Source organism: Pelophylax lessonae (assembly GCF_965119305.1).
Source record: "Pelophylax lessonae genome assembly, chromosome: 13".
Lineage (NCBI taxonomy): Eukaryota > Metazoa > Chordata > Amphibia > Anura > Ranidae > Pelophylax > Pelophylax lessonae.
In genome coordinates this window covers 132,961,398-132,975,940 of record NC_138780.1, presented here as the reverse complement: position 1 = coordinate 132,975,940, position 14,543 = coordinate 132,961,398, and the positions used below count along the sequence as shown (strand labels likewise).

The 14,543-nt window shown below is 41.0% G+C and overlaps 1 protein-coding gene across 1 annotated transcript in view; it reads right to left on the bottom strand.

The window, feature by feature from the left end:
* TMEM62 (transmembrane protein 62) overlaps window positions 1–14,543 on the bottom strand; it is a 66,214-nt gene that overhangs the window by 5,242 nt on the left and 46,429 nt on the right. The window contains exons 9-11 of the mRNA XM_082275214.1: window positions 11,412–11,571; window positions 6,545–6,658; window positions 6,192–6,276 (exon numbers count right to left, since the gene is read on the bottom strand). Of these exons, the coding sequence (XP_082131340.1) occupies window positions 6,192–6,276; window positions 6,545–6,658; window positions 11,412–11,571 (359 nt within the window). The remainder of the gene's footprint in view (window positions 1–6,191; window positions 6,277–6,544; window positions 6,659–11,411; window positions 11,572–14,543) is intronic.

Here is a 14,543-nt window from a genome sequence, read left to right as displayed (position 1 = left end):
TTAACATGGATATTGATTTAAAGGGTAATTCCAGTCAAAAATGACATATTTACTATTAATAGTACATTAAATATCTTTATCTTTGAGATTATTCATTTTATGGCTACCTGATTGTCTAGCTTAAAAAGTCTAAACTAAGATAGATTCCAGTGCAACATGCTGCAGATTTTATACAGTGTAGTAATGTGATGGTACTGATGTGGCACAGATGAGAACTGTGATGTCACCGATGAGCACTGTGATCACACAGATATGGCACAGATGGGCACTGTGATGCCACTCATGGCCCTGATGAGCACTGGGATGGCACTGATATGCACGGTGATGGCACGGATGAGCATTGTGATGGCATGAATATGGCACTGATGCACACTAATAGGCACTGTGATGAGCACTGATGTGGCAGATCAAATGCAGCCATCTCACGCTGCTGCAGGGTGTATCTCCCCTTACGCTCACAGGTTCTCTCCTCTTCTTACTTGTCACCTGCAAGCAGGTCGGGGACAGATACAAATGCGTCCCGGTTGCTATGGAAACGACACTGCTATACAGCGTGCGGCGTCATTTCCTTTTACGAATGCTTTTCCCTGTGTCCTTGAAGCAGGAAGGACCGTTACTCCGGGTAAAACGTCACTCTGAAAATTAGGTATTCACTAAGAAACATGCCCAGCTTCTGTGGACTAATGACACGTCCCAGCTACTGTGAATGGCAGAATGAGCTGAGGAAGAAATGTCACATGACCGGTGCAATATTCAAAAGAAATTAGGTACAAAGGAACATTTTTGAAAGTTTGCAAGAATACAGATCAATTTCTATTACTCATTACATGTGAGTAATGAGTTTTAGTGTGGTTGCCTGTACTATTCCTTTAAATTGTTTTATTACATTTTTTTAAAAAATAACATTTAAAGATGTTCTAAGCAGATCAAGAATAGCAGTTGATGTTTTCAAATGATTTTATATTTATATATTTTTTTGTGTAAGTTTTAAGCATTGGTTCTACTTACGTGTATATAACAAAGATTTTAGGGAATAGCAATTGATATTTGAAATAAGTGCAAAATGTACTACCTACCACAAGATGGCATTAAAATAGATCAGCCAGCTTTAGCTATACCATATAAGAGGCCTACTTATCTGTGGTATATATATATATATATATATATATATATATATATATATTACTATTCTCAATTCACTTTCTGCCACTGACCTCGGTGTCTGTTCACCATTTTGTGAGTTTGGTTTCATTCAATAAAAAATATTGTGAAAGAAAAGACCAGCCAGCTAAGGGTTTATGAGGAGCAGAGTGACAGAGGGTGGGGACGTCTCAGAGACGTCCTACTAAAGAAACGTGTTGGGGGGGCTACGTCCCTTATGCCATTTCCACCATTTGGACTGCACGGCAATACTGAGCACAAGCAGCAGTGTTCCAGAGTATTTTTTTATTTGAGCTATGGAGATGGTTGATGGAGGTGCTTTGTGGTGACATCCTGGGAAGAGGGAAGCACAGTAGAAACCAGGAGGAACTGGAGTTTATAAAGCGCATAAGATCTTATTTCTAAGAGGTCACATGTCATTTGGTGAGTGAAATACAACAGGGGATTTGCGTGAAATCACTTGGTGCTCATAAGGAATTAGCTCTCGTGGAAAGCTCAGTATTTGGTGGAGTGGAACACAATTCAAGTCTGCACAGAAGGAGGTATATGTTTACATGTGAACTGAGACACAGCACTTGAACAATTTGTTATGAGCACTTTACAAATGAGCCCTCTTCGAAGCATTAATATGCACATGGTTTCATGATTTGAGGCAAAGGACATTAAAATTTAAATAGTTATTGTTTTAGGATATAGAGAGCACGTATGGTATGAACTCCCCTTATTTTTACTAAAACTCCCCCTTATGAATTTACATGATAGAGGGGGCAATGAAAAGAGTACATTAATGCCCCCCTTTACCTAATCTTCCTGACTGTGGAGAGAGGACTTAAACATCCAACATTCTCCCTATCCCTATCATCAGGGCAGAAGTGACATCATCAAATATGACCGCCACTTTGCCCCATTGCTGAAAGTAAGAATTTTAAGTAAAAACTATCATCACACTAGCTGAGGCCGCAGCTCACAGCATGGGGTCTGGTGCGTCCCTGTTCTCCATTTCAGGTGCAAATCAGGTCTGAAATTTTGGCTGAATTTGCACCTGAAACAGAGTCAAAAGACCCTTTTGCACTGTGGACTGTGCCTCCCCCTGAGCTGTGTGAACCGGCTCCATTGAGAGCCAGTCACACTGTCATGCAAATTGGATGCGCGGAATCTCGCATCCAATTCGCAACAGCGTGAACACAGCCTAAAACTTACTTGTAATACACAACATCCCTAAAGAAAGCTGGAGATAAAAATATTTGACATCCATTGAGAAGTTAGCATACATTTTCTTCTCATTCCCAAATCTTCAGACCTCTCATTTTTGTATAATAAAGATTACTTTTTGGTTGTCTTCTTACATTTTCCATACCATGAGTGGCTCTTATTAGCCACTTAGCAAGTCAACTGTTTTAAATGACAAATGTTGTGACCACCACAAACATTTTTCTTTCAAAGAAAATTTTAACAGTATAGTTTTGCTGTATTGTGTTGCCACTTTGTTAGACTGCATGGGCTCAAATGGGTTACCCAATCAGCTTATCGCTCAATAATGTTCCAGTTGACAAAATTTAATCTTTCCAGGTAATAAAGGAATATTAGTGGCATAATCAAAATCATCACCAATATTCCTCTTTACACTGTATGTATGCTGTTCTCACAAGACAGACAGTTAAATTGCAAAGACTGAGATACAAACCTCTTATTGGCACCAAAAATATAAAAAAAAATGTAGAACAATCTGCTCAATTGCAGAGATGAGCAAGTCAAGCTGTAGAACAAAGTGTTCTGGTCACAAGAGACAGCGCTTACTGAGTGAGGGCAAGGTAAGATGTGATGGAAGGACTGAACTGCAGGAGATACAAACCATGGTGTACCAAAAATGGAACTAGTGCCATAACCTGACCAACATGGCTATCTTACAGTCTGACTCACACTTTTCACTATGGTAAATAATAACTGTGGCTGCATTGTGACTTCAAAAGCCAGCTCTCCTGGAATAAATACATTCATCTTTTTAACAAGAACATGACCCAAAACATTACCACTATGATCCAACTCACACTGGTGTTACATGAAAAGAACAGCCTAGGTTAAAACCCGATGTAAAAATTTAGCTTCACATACTTTTCTTCCTTTGAAAATTTTTAAAGTGTCACTAAACCCACATCATAAAAACTATCAATAAATGGTGTATTACATGCTGTTCTTACTCAGTCACTATGAGAATTGTTTTCTGTATACTGCAAAAACCTGGTTGATCCTGCCACTCGATCTCCACCTTCTGTCCATGTCCCCAATTCAGATAGGGATTTTGCAGCTGTGGTATCAACTCTGCACATGTTCGGTTTTCAGTGAGTTTCTATGCTGAGCATTTCCTACCGATCACATCTGAGAAGCCTGTGTGGCTATAGAGTCACACATGTGGGTGTATATGACAGTCCACTAACCAACTAAACACAATGGGGGGGGGGACAGGATATTACATGTAGATTAATATTAATGGAGGCTTCACCTCCCTCTAATTCTAAGACACAGGCTGGAGGGGTGTGACACAGCCTGTGACTGGCAAAAATCTGCCCACACCATGTTATTTCCACAAAAAAATAAAGATTTGATTTCAAATATATATTTGTATGACAATTTAAAACAGTTCATTGATATTTATTTTTACTCTGTATTCCAAAGGTAGTTTTTTTTTTTTTTGAACATGTGACCAACAGCAGAGAACTAGAAGCTCCTGCTGATTAGGTTTCCCTGCAAAAGGTACTTAGATGTTTTTTTTTTAAAGAAAATATTTACAGTGCCATCATCCACATACAGAAAGAGAAAGGACAATGTAAATTAAACAGTGTGTGTGTTTAGTATCACTTTAAGTCACAGCAGTCTTAGCTAAACATATTTGTGTCATTAAAGGGATGCATTACCTGTGCAGTTAAATCCCAACTGTAGAGAGAACCTTTATGGTTTTAAATCGTAGAAAAGGTTTTATTGCCCTTTGGGTAAACATCCCCCAGTTTTCTTGTCTCACTGTGTGAGAGTGTAATGCTTTCCATATTTACCGAATATTTACAAGCTGGATTGCAAAGACATAAGAATGCCATCTACAATTATACAGATACGGAGACATCCTTCAACAGCTTGTAGCACTCGGACCTGCAGCTATTAAAGGGAAATATTTAAGGCATAAGCATAGGCTGCCACTGTTGACTTTTTATGCAGCAAATGCTAGTTACTTGTCTGACAAGCATTTGAGTCAGAAATCCAGGACATGTATGTATATAGGAGGACATCTGTCAGGTGGGCTTGTGAAGAAAGTCCTTACCATTCTGTAAGGTTTGAGAAGATCCTGGCTCACGGCAGATGTGACGGATCGAGGAGAGGCTGCAGCAGAGGGCACGTTACATGTTCCACCCTATAAAAACAGGTGGAACATGCAACATATTCCCAAAGGTGGACGTATTCTTTAACACTAAACTATTTAAGTTTTGTTTTTGTTTTTTTTAAAAAAGGGACATTAAGAGTCGGTTCACACTTGGGCGGTACGACTCTGTACTACTTCGGGGGCGACTTGTGCATTCCCATGCACCACGACTTCGGAGCGACTTGCATGGACTTCACATAATGGAAATCTATGCAAGTCGCTCCGAGGTCGCCCCGAAGTAGTACAGGACCCTTTTTCTAAGTCGGAGCGACTTGTGTCGCTCCTATTAGAACGGGTCCTGTAGCAGTCAATGGACCGCGACTTGTCAGGCTGACTAGTCGCCTGACAAGTCGCGCAAGTGTGGACCAAGTCTAAAGGCTCTTTAAAGAAAAAAGAAAAACAAATATGTCATACTTCCCTTCTCTGTGCAGTGGTTTTGCATAGAACAGACCCAATCCTCCATTTCTGATCCCCCTCTTCCAGTGCCCCTAATAGCAGGCGACTGGCTCTGGGGGCAGTGGTGCATGCTCACTCTTTAACCCCTGCTCTATGCGTCCATAAGACACTTAGAGCTGAGGTTGTGGCCCCACCTCTGTTCTCTCCTCATTGGCTCACTGGCTGCGATTAACAGTAGCGGTAGCCAATGAGGAATGAGAGACCTGGAAGAAGCTCAGCTCTTGTGCACATCACTGGATTGAGAGGGAGCTCAGGGAAGTATTAGGGGGGAGATGCTGCATGCAGAAGGTTTTTGACACACTGTGTCTTATCTTTGATAAGACACATAGATCTGCAGTTTGGCCCCACCCTTGTTCTCTCCTCATTGGCTCACTGGCTGTGATTGACAGAAGCAGTAGCCAATGATGAATGAGATATCTGGAAGAAGCTCAGCTCTCATGCACATTTCCGAATTGAGAGGGAGCTCTGGTAAGTATTAGGGGGAGATGCTGCATACAGAAGGTTTTTTTACCTTCATGCAAAGAATGGATGAAGCTACAAAACCTTGCACCTTTAAAACCTCTAACAGAAAACGAGTGAACTTTAATCTACAAATAAGAAATCTCTACTACATACCCTCCTCCCTACCATCTTCTAGCCCTCCCCTTGCCGGTACCACACCAGGCGCTCTCCTTCCACCTTTCTTTTCCTCCCTCCTTTTCCTGCTACCCTTCTTCCCCATGTCTCCATGCTGTGTCATCCTAATCCCCTTTCACTCTATTTTCAGTGTATAGACCGATTGGTTTCGATCTTACATGTATACTCTTCCATGCCATACCTAATCCACGAACCACGCTGACCGTTGTCTGATATGACATTTCAACTACTGACCCCAATTTCGGTGATCTGTACTATGAATGTTATGTATACATGTACAAGGATTCCTTGTCTACTTGGTTGCTGAGACTTTGTCTCTTGCACTTTATAGTGTTCATGTTTGCTGACTTTTTGATGCACTTTTGTACCTTTTCATTGTTTAATAAAGAATTTGAAAAAAAAAAAAAAAAAAGAAATCTCTACTACAAAATTTTCTTTTATTATTGTATGGTTATAACCCGTTTTGTTTTAGGCAACAGATGAACGATCCTAATACAATGATGGAAGTACTAGATGTGTTGACATTTACCTCTTAGCGTTGGCTTCTTTCTTATTCTGAAAACAAGAAGTACAAGGAGTTGACCCAGCACCATGACAATAAATAGCACCTGTGCCTGTGGAAAGACAAAGGGACATATACAGTACATAATATTCCGAGCTTGGATTTGGAATCTAAAATTTAGGTAAATAAAAAGGTTATATACGTTTGAAAAATATGACTAATACATACATTTTTTTTTTTTTATTTCAAACGAAATCCTAATGGATTTTTTTTGATCATCAGCTAAGTTTTATGGATTTTCAGTCTGATTTTAATTGTCAAATTTTGAGACAGGTTTGCTTTAAAGAAAAAAAAAAAAAAAAAAAAAAAAAAAAACTTACCACAATGTAGTGATCTGTAAGGAGAATCAGAGATGGAAACAGGCTGAAGCTGACAGAAACATCATCTTCTAAGCTGAACAGATGGCTTCTGGTTTGTTTCCGCTCAGCAGCATCCTACGATACAAATGGTGAAGTGTTGATAAAATAAACCCTATGATTGCTGGCCATACAAAGCCTCCAATGCCACTAACAGCCTGGACCCAAACTGATCATTTAGTACAAAAATTCTCCGGTCAAAATGTATGCCGATTTCTTTGTTATTTTCCTGTTCCCTGAAAATTTAGTCTAGGGACAAACAGACGGTCAGTGAAATTTTATTACACCCTTACTTGGTCAGAACAAATTTAACACTCAGAGACTGAGTCTAACCACTCATGTACAGTATAAGGCAAAACTAAATTAGGTAGCCGATCAAATATGTGCCAATATATGAACAAGAAGGGGTTGGTGTAATTATTGTGCTCATCATTACCATGGTTAATACTAACACATTTTGAATCTGTAAAACATACAAAAAGGCAAACTGCCAGAATGCTTGCATTATTAAAGGACAAGGTCACCCAAAATGTATTTGCAGACAGGGCGAAGCTTCTATGATGAATGAAGGTGATCACAAGGCACATGGCATGTCAATACAACTCTACTTTTTTGTGCATTTTTGGACATCTAATCTGTGGACTTAAAGTGTTACTAAACCCAAGGACCCTGAACTCACTATATCTGGTCTCCCACAGTACACAGAACATAGAAATGCAATTATTTTAGTAAATGTAAACTGCTAATTATCTTTTCTCATCAGCAGTATATAGCAGTCTTGTGACTTCTTATCACCCTGAACTCACTATATCTGGTCTACCACAGTATACAGAACATAGAAATGCAATTATTTTAGTAAATGTAAACTGCTAAATATCTTTTCTCATCAGCAGTAAATAGCAGTCTTGTGACTTCCATCAGTGTCTGGTTAGAGCTTGTAGGAGGAGTTTTCATTCTCCCGATTGCCTAGGTGGCTGCAGGACACCTGACCCTCTGCCTGGACAGTGCTGATTGGCCCTGTGCTGATCACATGCACTCTCCCAAGAAATAAAACAAACTCTCTAGCAATACACACCAAACTGAGTATGCGCAGCTTGCCCCCAAGGCTCTGTACTATCAGGAGATGGTTTGGGACAGTGGAAGAAGAGGAGGATCAGAGACAACAGGATCAAGCAGCCTTTTTACAAAATGCAGAGGAGTAACCCCTTAGGTTCAGTGAGTTACAGTGAGTATAACAAGCATGCTTTACTGCATATACAGACTGATGTTACTGTTGTGGGTTTAGTAAGTGCACAGTTGCCATGTGTATACCCTGCAGAAAGCCGTGTTCATCTCCCCACAGAGCTTTGCCGAGGTCTGTTAAGGTCAATGAAGGAGAATGAGTGAGGATCTTAAGCACTTCAATAAAAAACTAAGGGGGTGACCTGAGCGGGAATGCTAATGTACCTTTGGCAAACTGTGGAAGTGATCAGGCAGCTGAACCAGAAAGTACATCACTGGCTGAACAAAATTAAGCACACTTCCAGCTGCTAGTGCGTTTAAAATTCTATTTTACCAGCCCCTTTTATATGTTGGTAGACAAGTATTTAAACATTAAATCCAGAGAAAAGGTAAAAGCAATCAGCACAAAAAAAAAGTACTGCCTCAACCAAAGCAAACTAGGGTTGCACCCATACCATTTTTTTTTTTTTTATTGGCGAGTAAGAGTACCGATACTTTGAGTCAACTATTCGCTGATACAAAGTACCGATACTTTGCGGTGCGATTTGCGTCAATACAAAAATAATTTACTCAAATCGCACTGCAAAGAACTGCATGCGGTACGATACCTGTCTGTATCAAATGCAATATTCCCCCACAGCTACTGTGTGTGTTAGTGTGTAAAGAAAGAGAAAAAACGCCATCTTGTGGGCAGTTTAAAAATAGTGTTAGAACTCACAGTACATACAGTGGATATAAAAGGCTACACACCCCTGTTAAAATGTCAGGTTTCTGTGATGTAAAAAATTGAAACAAAGATAAATATTTTTGAAACTTTTTCTAACTTTAATGTGACCCATAAAATGTGCAACTCAATTAAAAAAAAAAACTGAAATCTTTTTTTTTTTTGGGGGGGGGGGGGGTAAAAATAAAAAAATAAAATAATGTGGTTGCATAAGCGTGCACACCCTCTTATAACTGGGGATGTAGCAGTGTTCATAATTAAGCAAATTAAGCAATCACTTTGAAACTCATGTTAAATAGGGGTCAGTACACACCTGCCATAATTTAAAGTGCAAACAAAGGAGTCAAAATATGGGTGACCAAAAACAGGTCTCATAGAGTGGCTCACCCCGCGCACAAAAGAACAAAGTAGATAACAACACGGAACTATGAAGACGCAAAGTCTCAAAGCAGCTACTATACAAAAAGAACTGTTAACAAAGGTGTTGTAGAGTATTTGAACAGGAAAAATAAACTATAACACTAGCAGCGCAAATAAAAGGTCCATTGAATAAACCAGTGTCCTTAATGACTCATAAAACATATGTAGTACAGTCCATGCAGTAGGCACAATTCACCAGGGTAGGGGAGTGAAGGGTCTTGACTGTTCCTCCAAAAATGACACCACACTCTAGTGCTTCCCCCCTTTGGATGAAACACTCACCAGAAACTGGTGAATGTAGAGCCTTAAATCCACCAATCAACGGGTGTGCTGATCACTGCTGGGCTGCACCAAAATCCTCCTTCCTCCAGAATTCCTCCGCTCAAAGTTCATGCAATTGAACAAAGTGGGGGCAACAATAGTGTAATTCTGCAAACTTATATTAAAACTACACACAGTAAAGCCCCTCTCCCCTCAAGATGTCTACTCACAGGAGGGTAATGGAGTGAAGGCATAAAGGATCAAAATATGCACACTGGATGACCGATTCGAAACTTACCTGCAATCCCATAGGAATCACGAATGGTGTCCTGTGCGAAATATTCTGCGACCGCGCACATCAGCTCTGACGTTTCGTCCTCACGACTTCCTCTGAGAGCCCCTCAAAATATGCACACTGGGGCTCTCAGAGGAAGTCGTGAGGACGAAATGTCAGAGCTGATGTGCGCGGTCGCAGAATATTTCGCACAGGACACCATTCGTGATTCCTATGGGATTGCAGGAAAGTTTCGAATCGGTCATCCAGTGTGCATATTTTGATCCTTTATGCCTTCACTCCATTACCCTCCTGTGAGTAGACATCTTGAGGGGAGAGGGGCTTTACTGTGTGTAGTTTTAATATAAGTTTGCAGAATTACACTATTGTTGCCCCCACTTTGTTCAATTGCATGAACTTTGAGCGGAGGAATTCTGGAGGAAGGAGGATTTTGGTGCAGCCCAGCAGTGATCAGCACACCCGTTGATTGGTGGATTTAAGGCTCTACATTCACCAGTTTCTGGTGAGTGTTTCATCCAAAGGGGGGGAGCACTAGAGTGTGGTGTCATTTTTGGAGGAACAGTCAAGACCCTTCACTCCCCTACCCTGGTGAATTGTGCCTACTGCATGGACTGTACTACATATGTTTTATGAGTCATTAAGGACACTGGTTTATTCAATGGACCTTTTATTAGCGCTGCTAGTGTTATAGTTTATTTTTCCTGTTCAAATACTCTACAACACCTTTGTTAATAATTTAAAGTGCCTCTGATTAACCCCAAATAAATTTCAGCTGTTCTAGTAGGTCTTGCCTGACATTTTCTTAGTCGCATCCTACAACAAAAGCCATGGTCTGCAGACAGCTTCCAAAGCATCAGAGAGATATCACTGTTAAAAGTTATCAGTCAGGAAAAAGGTACAAAAGAATTTCTAAGGCATTAGATATACCATGGAACACAATGAAGACAGTCATCATCAAGTGGAGAAAATATGGCACAGCAATGACATTACCAAGAACTGGACGTCCCTCCAAAATTGATGAAAAGACAAGAAGAATACTGGTCAGGGAAGCTGCCAAGAGGCCTACAGCAACATTAAAGAAGCTGCAGGAATACCTGGCAAGTATTGGCTGTGTGGTACATGTGACCACAATCTCCCATATTCTTCATATGTCTGGGCTATGGGGTAGAGTGGCAAGATGGAAGGTCTTTTCTCATGAAGAAAAAACATCCAAGCCCGCCTAACTTTTGCAAAAACACATCGAAGTCTCCTAAAATCATGTGGGAAAATGTGTTATGGTCTGATGAAACCAAGGTTGAACTTATTGGCCATAATTCCAAAAGATATGTTTGACACAAAAACAACACTGAACATCACCAAAAGAACACCATATCATCTGGGGCTGTTTTTCTTCAGCTAGAACAGGGGCCTTAGTCAAGGTAGAGGGAATTATGAACAGTTCAAAATACCAGTCAATATTAGCACAAAGCATACATCCAAATCAACAAAGGAATGGCTTCACCAGAAGAATAAAGTTTGGAATGGCCCAGCCAGAGCCCAGACCTGAATCAGATTGAAAATCTGTGGGGTGATCTAAAGAGGGCTGTGCACAGGCGATGCCCTCGCAATCTTACAGATTTGGAGTGTTTTTGCAAAGAAGAGTGGGCAAATATTGCTGAGTCAAGATGTGCCATGCTGATAAGACTCACCTAAAAGATTTCAGTTTGTTGTTTAACTGAGTTGTACAGGTTATAGGTCACATTAAAAGGTGGAAAAAAGTCTGAAATGATTTATCTGCATCTCATTTTTTAAAAATTTACAGAAACCTAAAATTTAAACAGGGGTATATATATATATATATATATATATATATATATATATATATATATATATATATACACACACACACACTTTTTTTTTTTTTTGTTTACCTTCACTTGGACTTTGATATCATGTATTCCAGTCATATATGCTTCAGCACTCCACTCTAACACGTACAATGGACCAGAGGAAGTCTCAGCGTCTCCCAGTTCAATGCCGTCTATGAACACCTTCACAGAGATGATGGGATCCGGGGAAAAGACCAGTACTCTTAAAACAAACAGAATCGGTAATTACTTCTCTCATTGGGAGGAACTGGATTTTTGTACTCAGCGTAAAATCATTTTCTCTGGATTCATTGAAGGACGCAGCTGAACTTCTGATGGGTGGTTTGATTGCGCCACCTTTAGGAGCAGGACGCTAGCGCAACCTACGCAACTTAACCACTTTCTGCAAACCGACATAACTGTATCTGCAGCTAGAGGCATCACCCCAGTAATGTTTTTTCTAGGAGAGAACAACCGATGCAGCTGTTCGACTGTTATTACAAGGAGCGGGACCTCCGATGAAATAACCCGGAAGCGATATCACAAAGTCACTCCCGGTTTACTCGGCTGCCAATGGCGCTGATTTTAAAAAATTACAATATTCAAAAACGGCGATTTTGGCTTTTGAAACCTTTTAAGTACAAATGAGGGATTTTAGACCCCAGATCTCTCCATAAAGCGTGCCTGTCACTGCCTATTACTGTGTCAAGGGATGTTTACATTCCTTGTGAAAGCAATAAAAAAGTGGGTCAGATTTTTTTAAAGGGACAGTGAAAAAAAATCAAATAAAATTTAAACGGTGTTCAAATCACACATGTGAGGTATCACCCTGATCATCAGAGCGAGAGCAATAATTCTAGCAAAAGACCATCTCTGTAACTCTAAACTGGTAACCGCTAAAATTTTTTAAAGCGTCGCCTATGGAGATTAATTAGTACCGTAGTTTGTCGCCATTCCACGAGTGTGCACAATTTTAAACTGTAACATGTTGGGTATTTACATGGTATTTACATGGCGTGACATCTTTCACAACATACAAAAAAAAAAAAAAAAAATCGGGCTAACTTTACTGTTTAGTTTTTTTTTTAATTCAGTGTTTAATTTAAAAAACTGGATTTTTGTAAAAACTTACCGTAAAATCCTTTTCTCTGAAGTTCATCGACACAGGCAGCTCTGCTTAATCATAGACTATAGGGTTATACTCCTCCCACTGGGGATAGGTACTAGGCAAAAAAAAAAAAGCTGGTCCACGCCTATAGGGGCTGTCCCAGCAGGCACCCAATGGCTCACTCCGATGGGATTAATAGGCGCACCGCTCTCCTCAGGCGGGGGAACTCCAAGCAGAAGTGCATAAGAGAGAAAGAAAGGAGACGCAAACACCTAGTGCATTACCCTTGGACACCTTTTAGAACTTTTATTAAAAAGCCAAAAACATACTCATAGACATAAAGAGCATATATTGCATTAAATGAGTCCACCACACGTGGAGGTATTCATCCCTGTCGTTGGACAGCTGACACGTTTCGGGAGTCACGCTTCCTTCCTCAGAGCCCTGCACTAGGTGTTTGCGCCTCCTTTCTTTCTCTCTTGTGGACGTAGAAACACCCCATCTTGATTTAAGATTAAAAATGGCTCCTTACAAGAAAGAGCCGCTAACTCTGATACTCTTCTAGCTGAAGTTACTGCAACCAAAAAGACTAACTTTGTGGTCAAAAGAACCAGAGGAATATGCTGAATGGGCTCGAACGGCTGTTTCTGTAGAACCACCAGGACCAAATTTAAATCCTAAGGACACAACGGTGGCCTAACTGTCGGAAACATACGTAGCACCCCTTGTGTAAAGGCTCGGACCATGGAATGTGAAGCAATCGGTCTTTGAAAGAAGACTGACAAGGCTGAAATTTGACCTTTAACAGTGCCTAAGGCTAGCTTCTTATCTACCCCTACATGCAAGGCGGCTAGAATTTTCCTGATAATATATTTACGGGGACGCCACTTCCTGGGCTCACACCAAGAAATGCAAGACTTCCAGGCTCTAATAAATGCCCCTAGAGACTGGTTTCCTAGCATTTACCACGGTAGAGACTGCAGGACCAGATATACCCCACTCCCTCAAAACTCAGGCTTTAATAGCCACACTGTTAAATTTAGAGATTGTAAAACAGGGTGGAATATCGGACTCTAAGAGAGCAGGTCCGTACGCAGTGAGAACCCATGGCCTTCCCACCGCCAGCCTTAGCATTTATGCGTACCAAATTCTCCTGGGCCAGGCTGGAGCCACAAGGATTACTGGTTTCCCTTCTTCCTGAATCCTGTGCAGAAGTAGTGGCAGCAGCTAAACCGGGAGAAAAAGGCATAGATAAGGGAGAAATGCTCCCAGGTAGTCACCAAGGCATCCACTTCTGTGAGCCGATCACTGGTCCTGGAAATAAATTTGTCAAACTTGTTGCTGAACCTGGATGCCAACAGATCTACGTCCGGGTCACCGCATTATTGACAAATTAATGCAAAGATCTCAGAATGCAAGGACTATTCCCCTGGAAACATCTGCTGGCGACTCAGAAAAAGTCTGCCAGTTCTCTATTCCTGGAATGAAAACCGCTGACAGGCATGGAACAAATTTCTCTGCCCAGGATAGGATGTGACCCACCTCCTTCTGGGCTTACTGACTCTTGGTGCCCCCCTGATGATTGATATAGGCCACAGCCGTGGAATTGTCGGATTTTACCCTGACAGGGCAACCCCAAAGTCTGGGAGTCCAGGATATTAATGCCGACAAACCTCTTGGATTTCCAGGAAATGGATGGGGAAGCTCCTTTCTAACCAAGACCATTTCTCTTGGACAGTAGCTTCCTCCTGAATTGCTCCACAGCCAGAAAGACTGGCATCTGTAGTCATCACCTTCCAGACTACTGGAAGAAAGGATTTCCCGCTCTCCAAATTCCTGGCTACCAACCTAGACTCTGACGTACCCCTGGTACTAGAGACATGCAACAATCTAAGGCCTGCAGTCTTTTTGCTCCAAGCTGACTGAATGTTTTTCTGTAAAAGGTCTGGCATGGAATTGAGCATAAGGAACTGCTTCGAATGAGGACACCATCTTCCCTAGCAACCTTATACAAAGACGTACAGAAGGATACTTTTTCCCTCTTACGATCCAAACTAGATCCTTCAGGGCTATGACCTTTCTTGGTG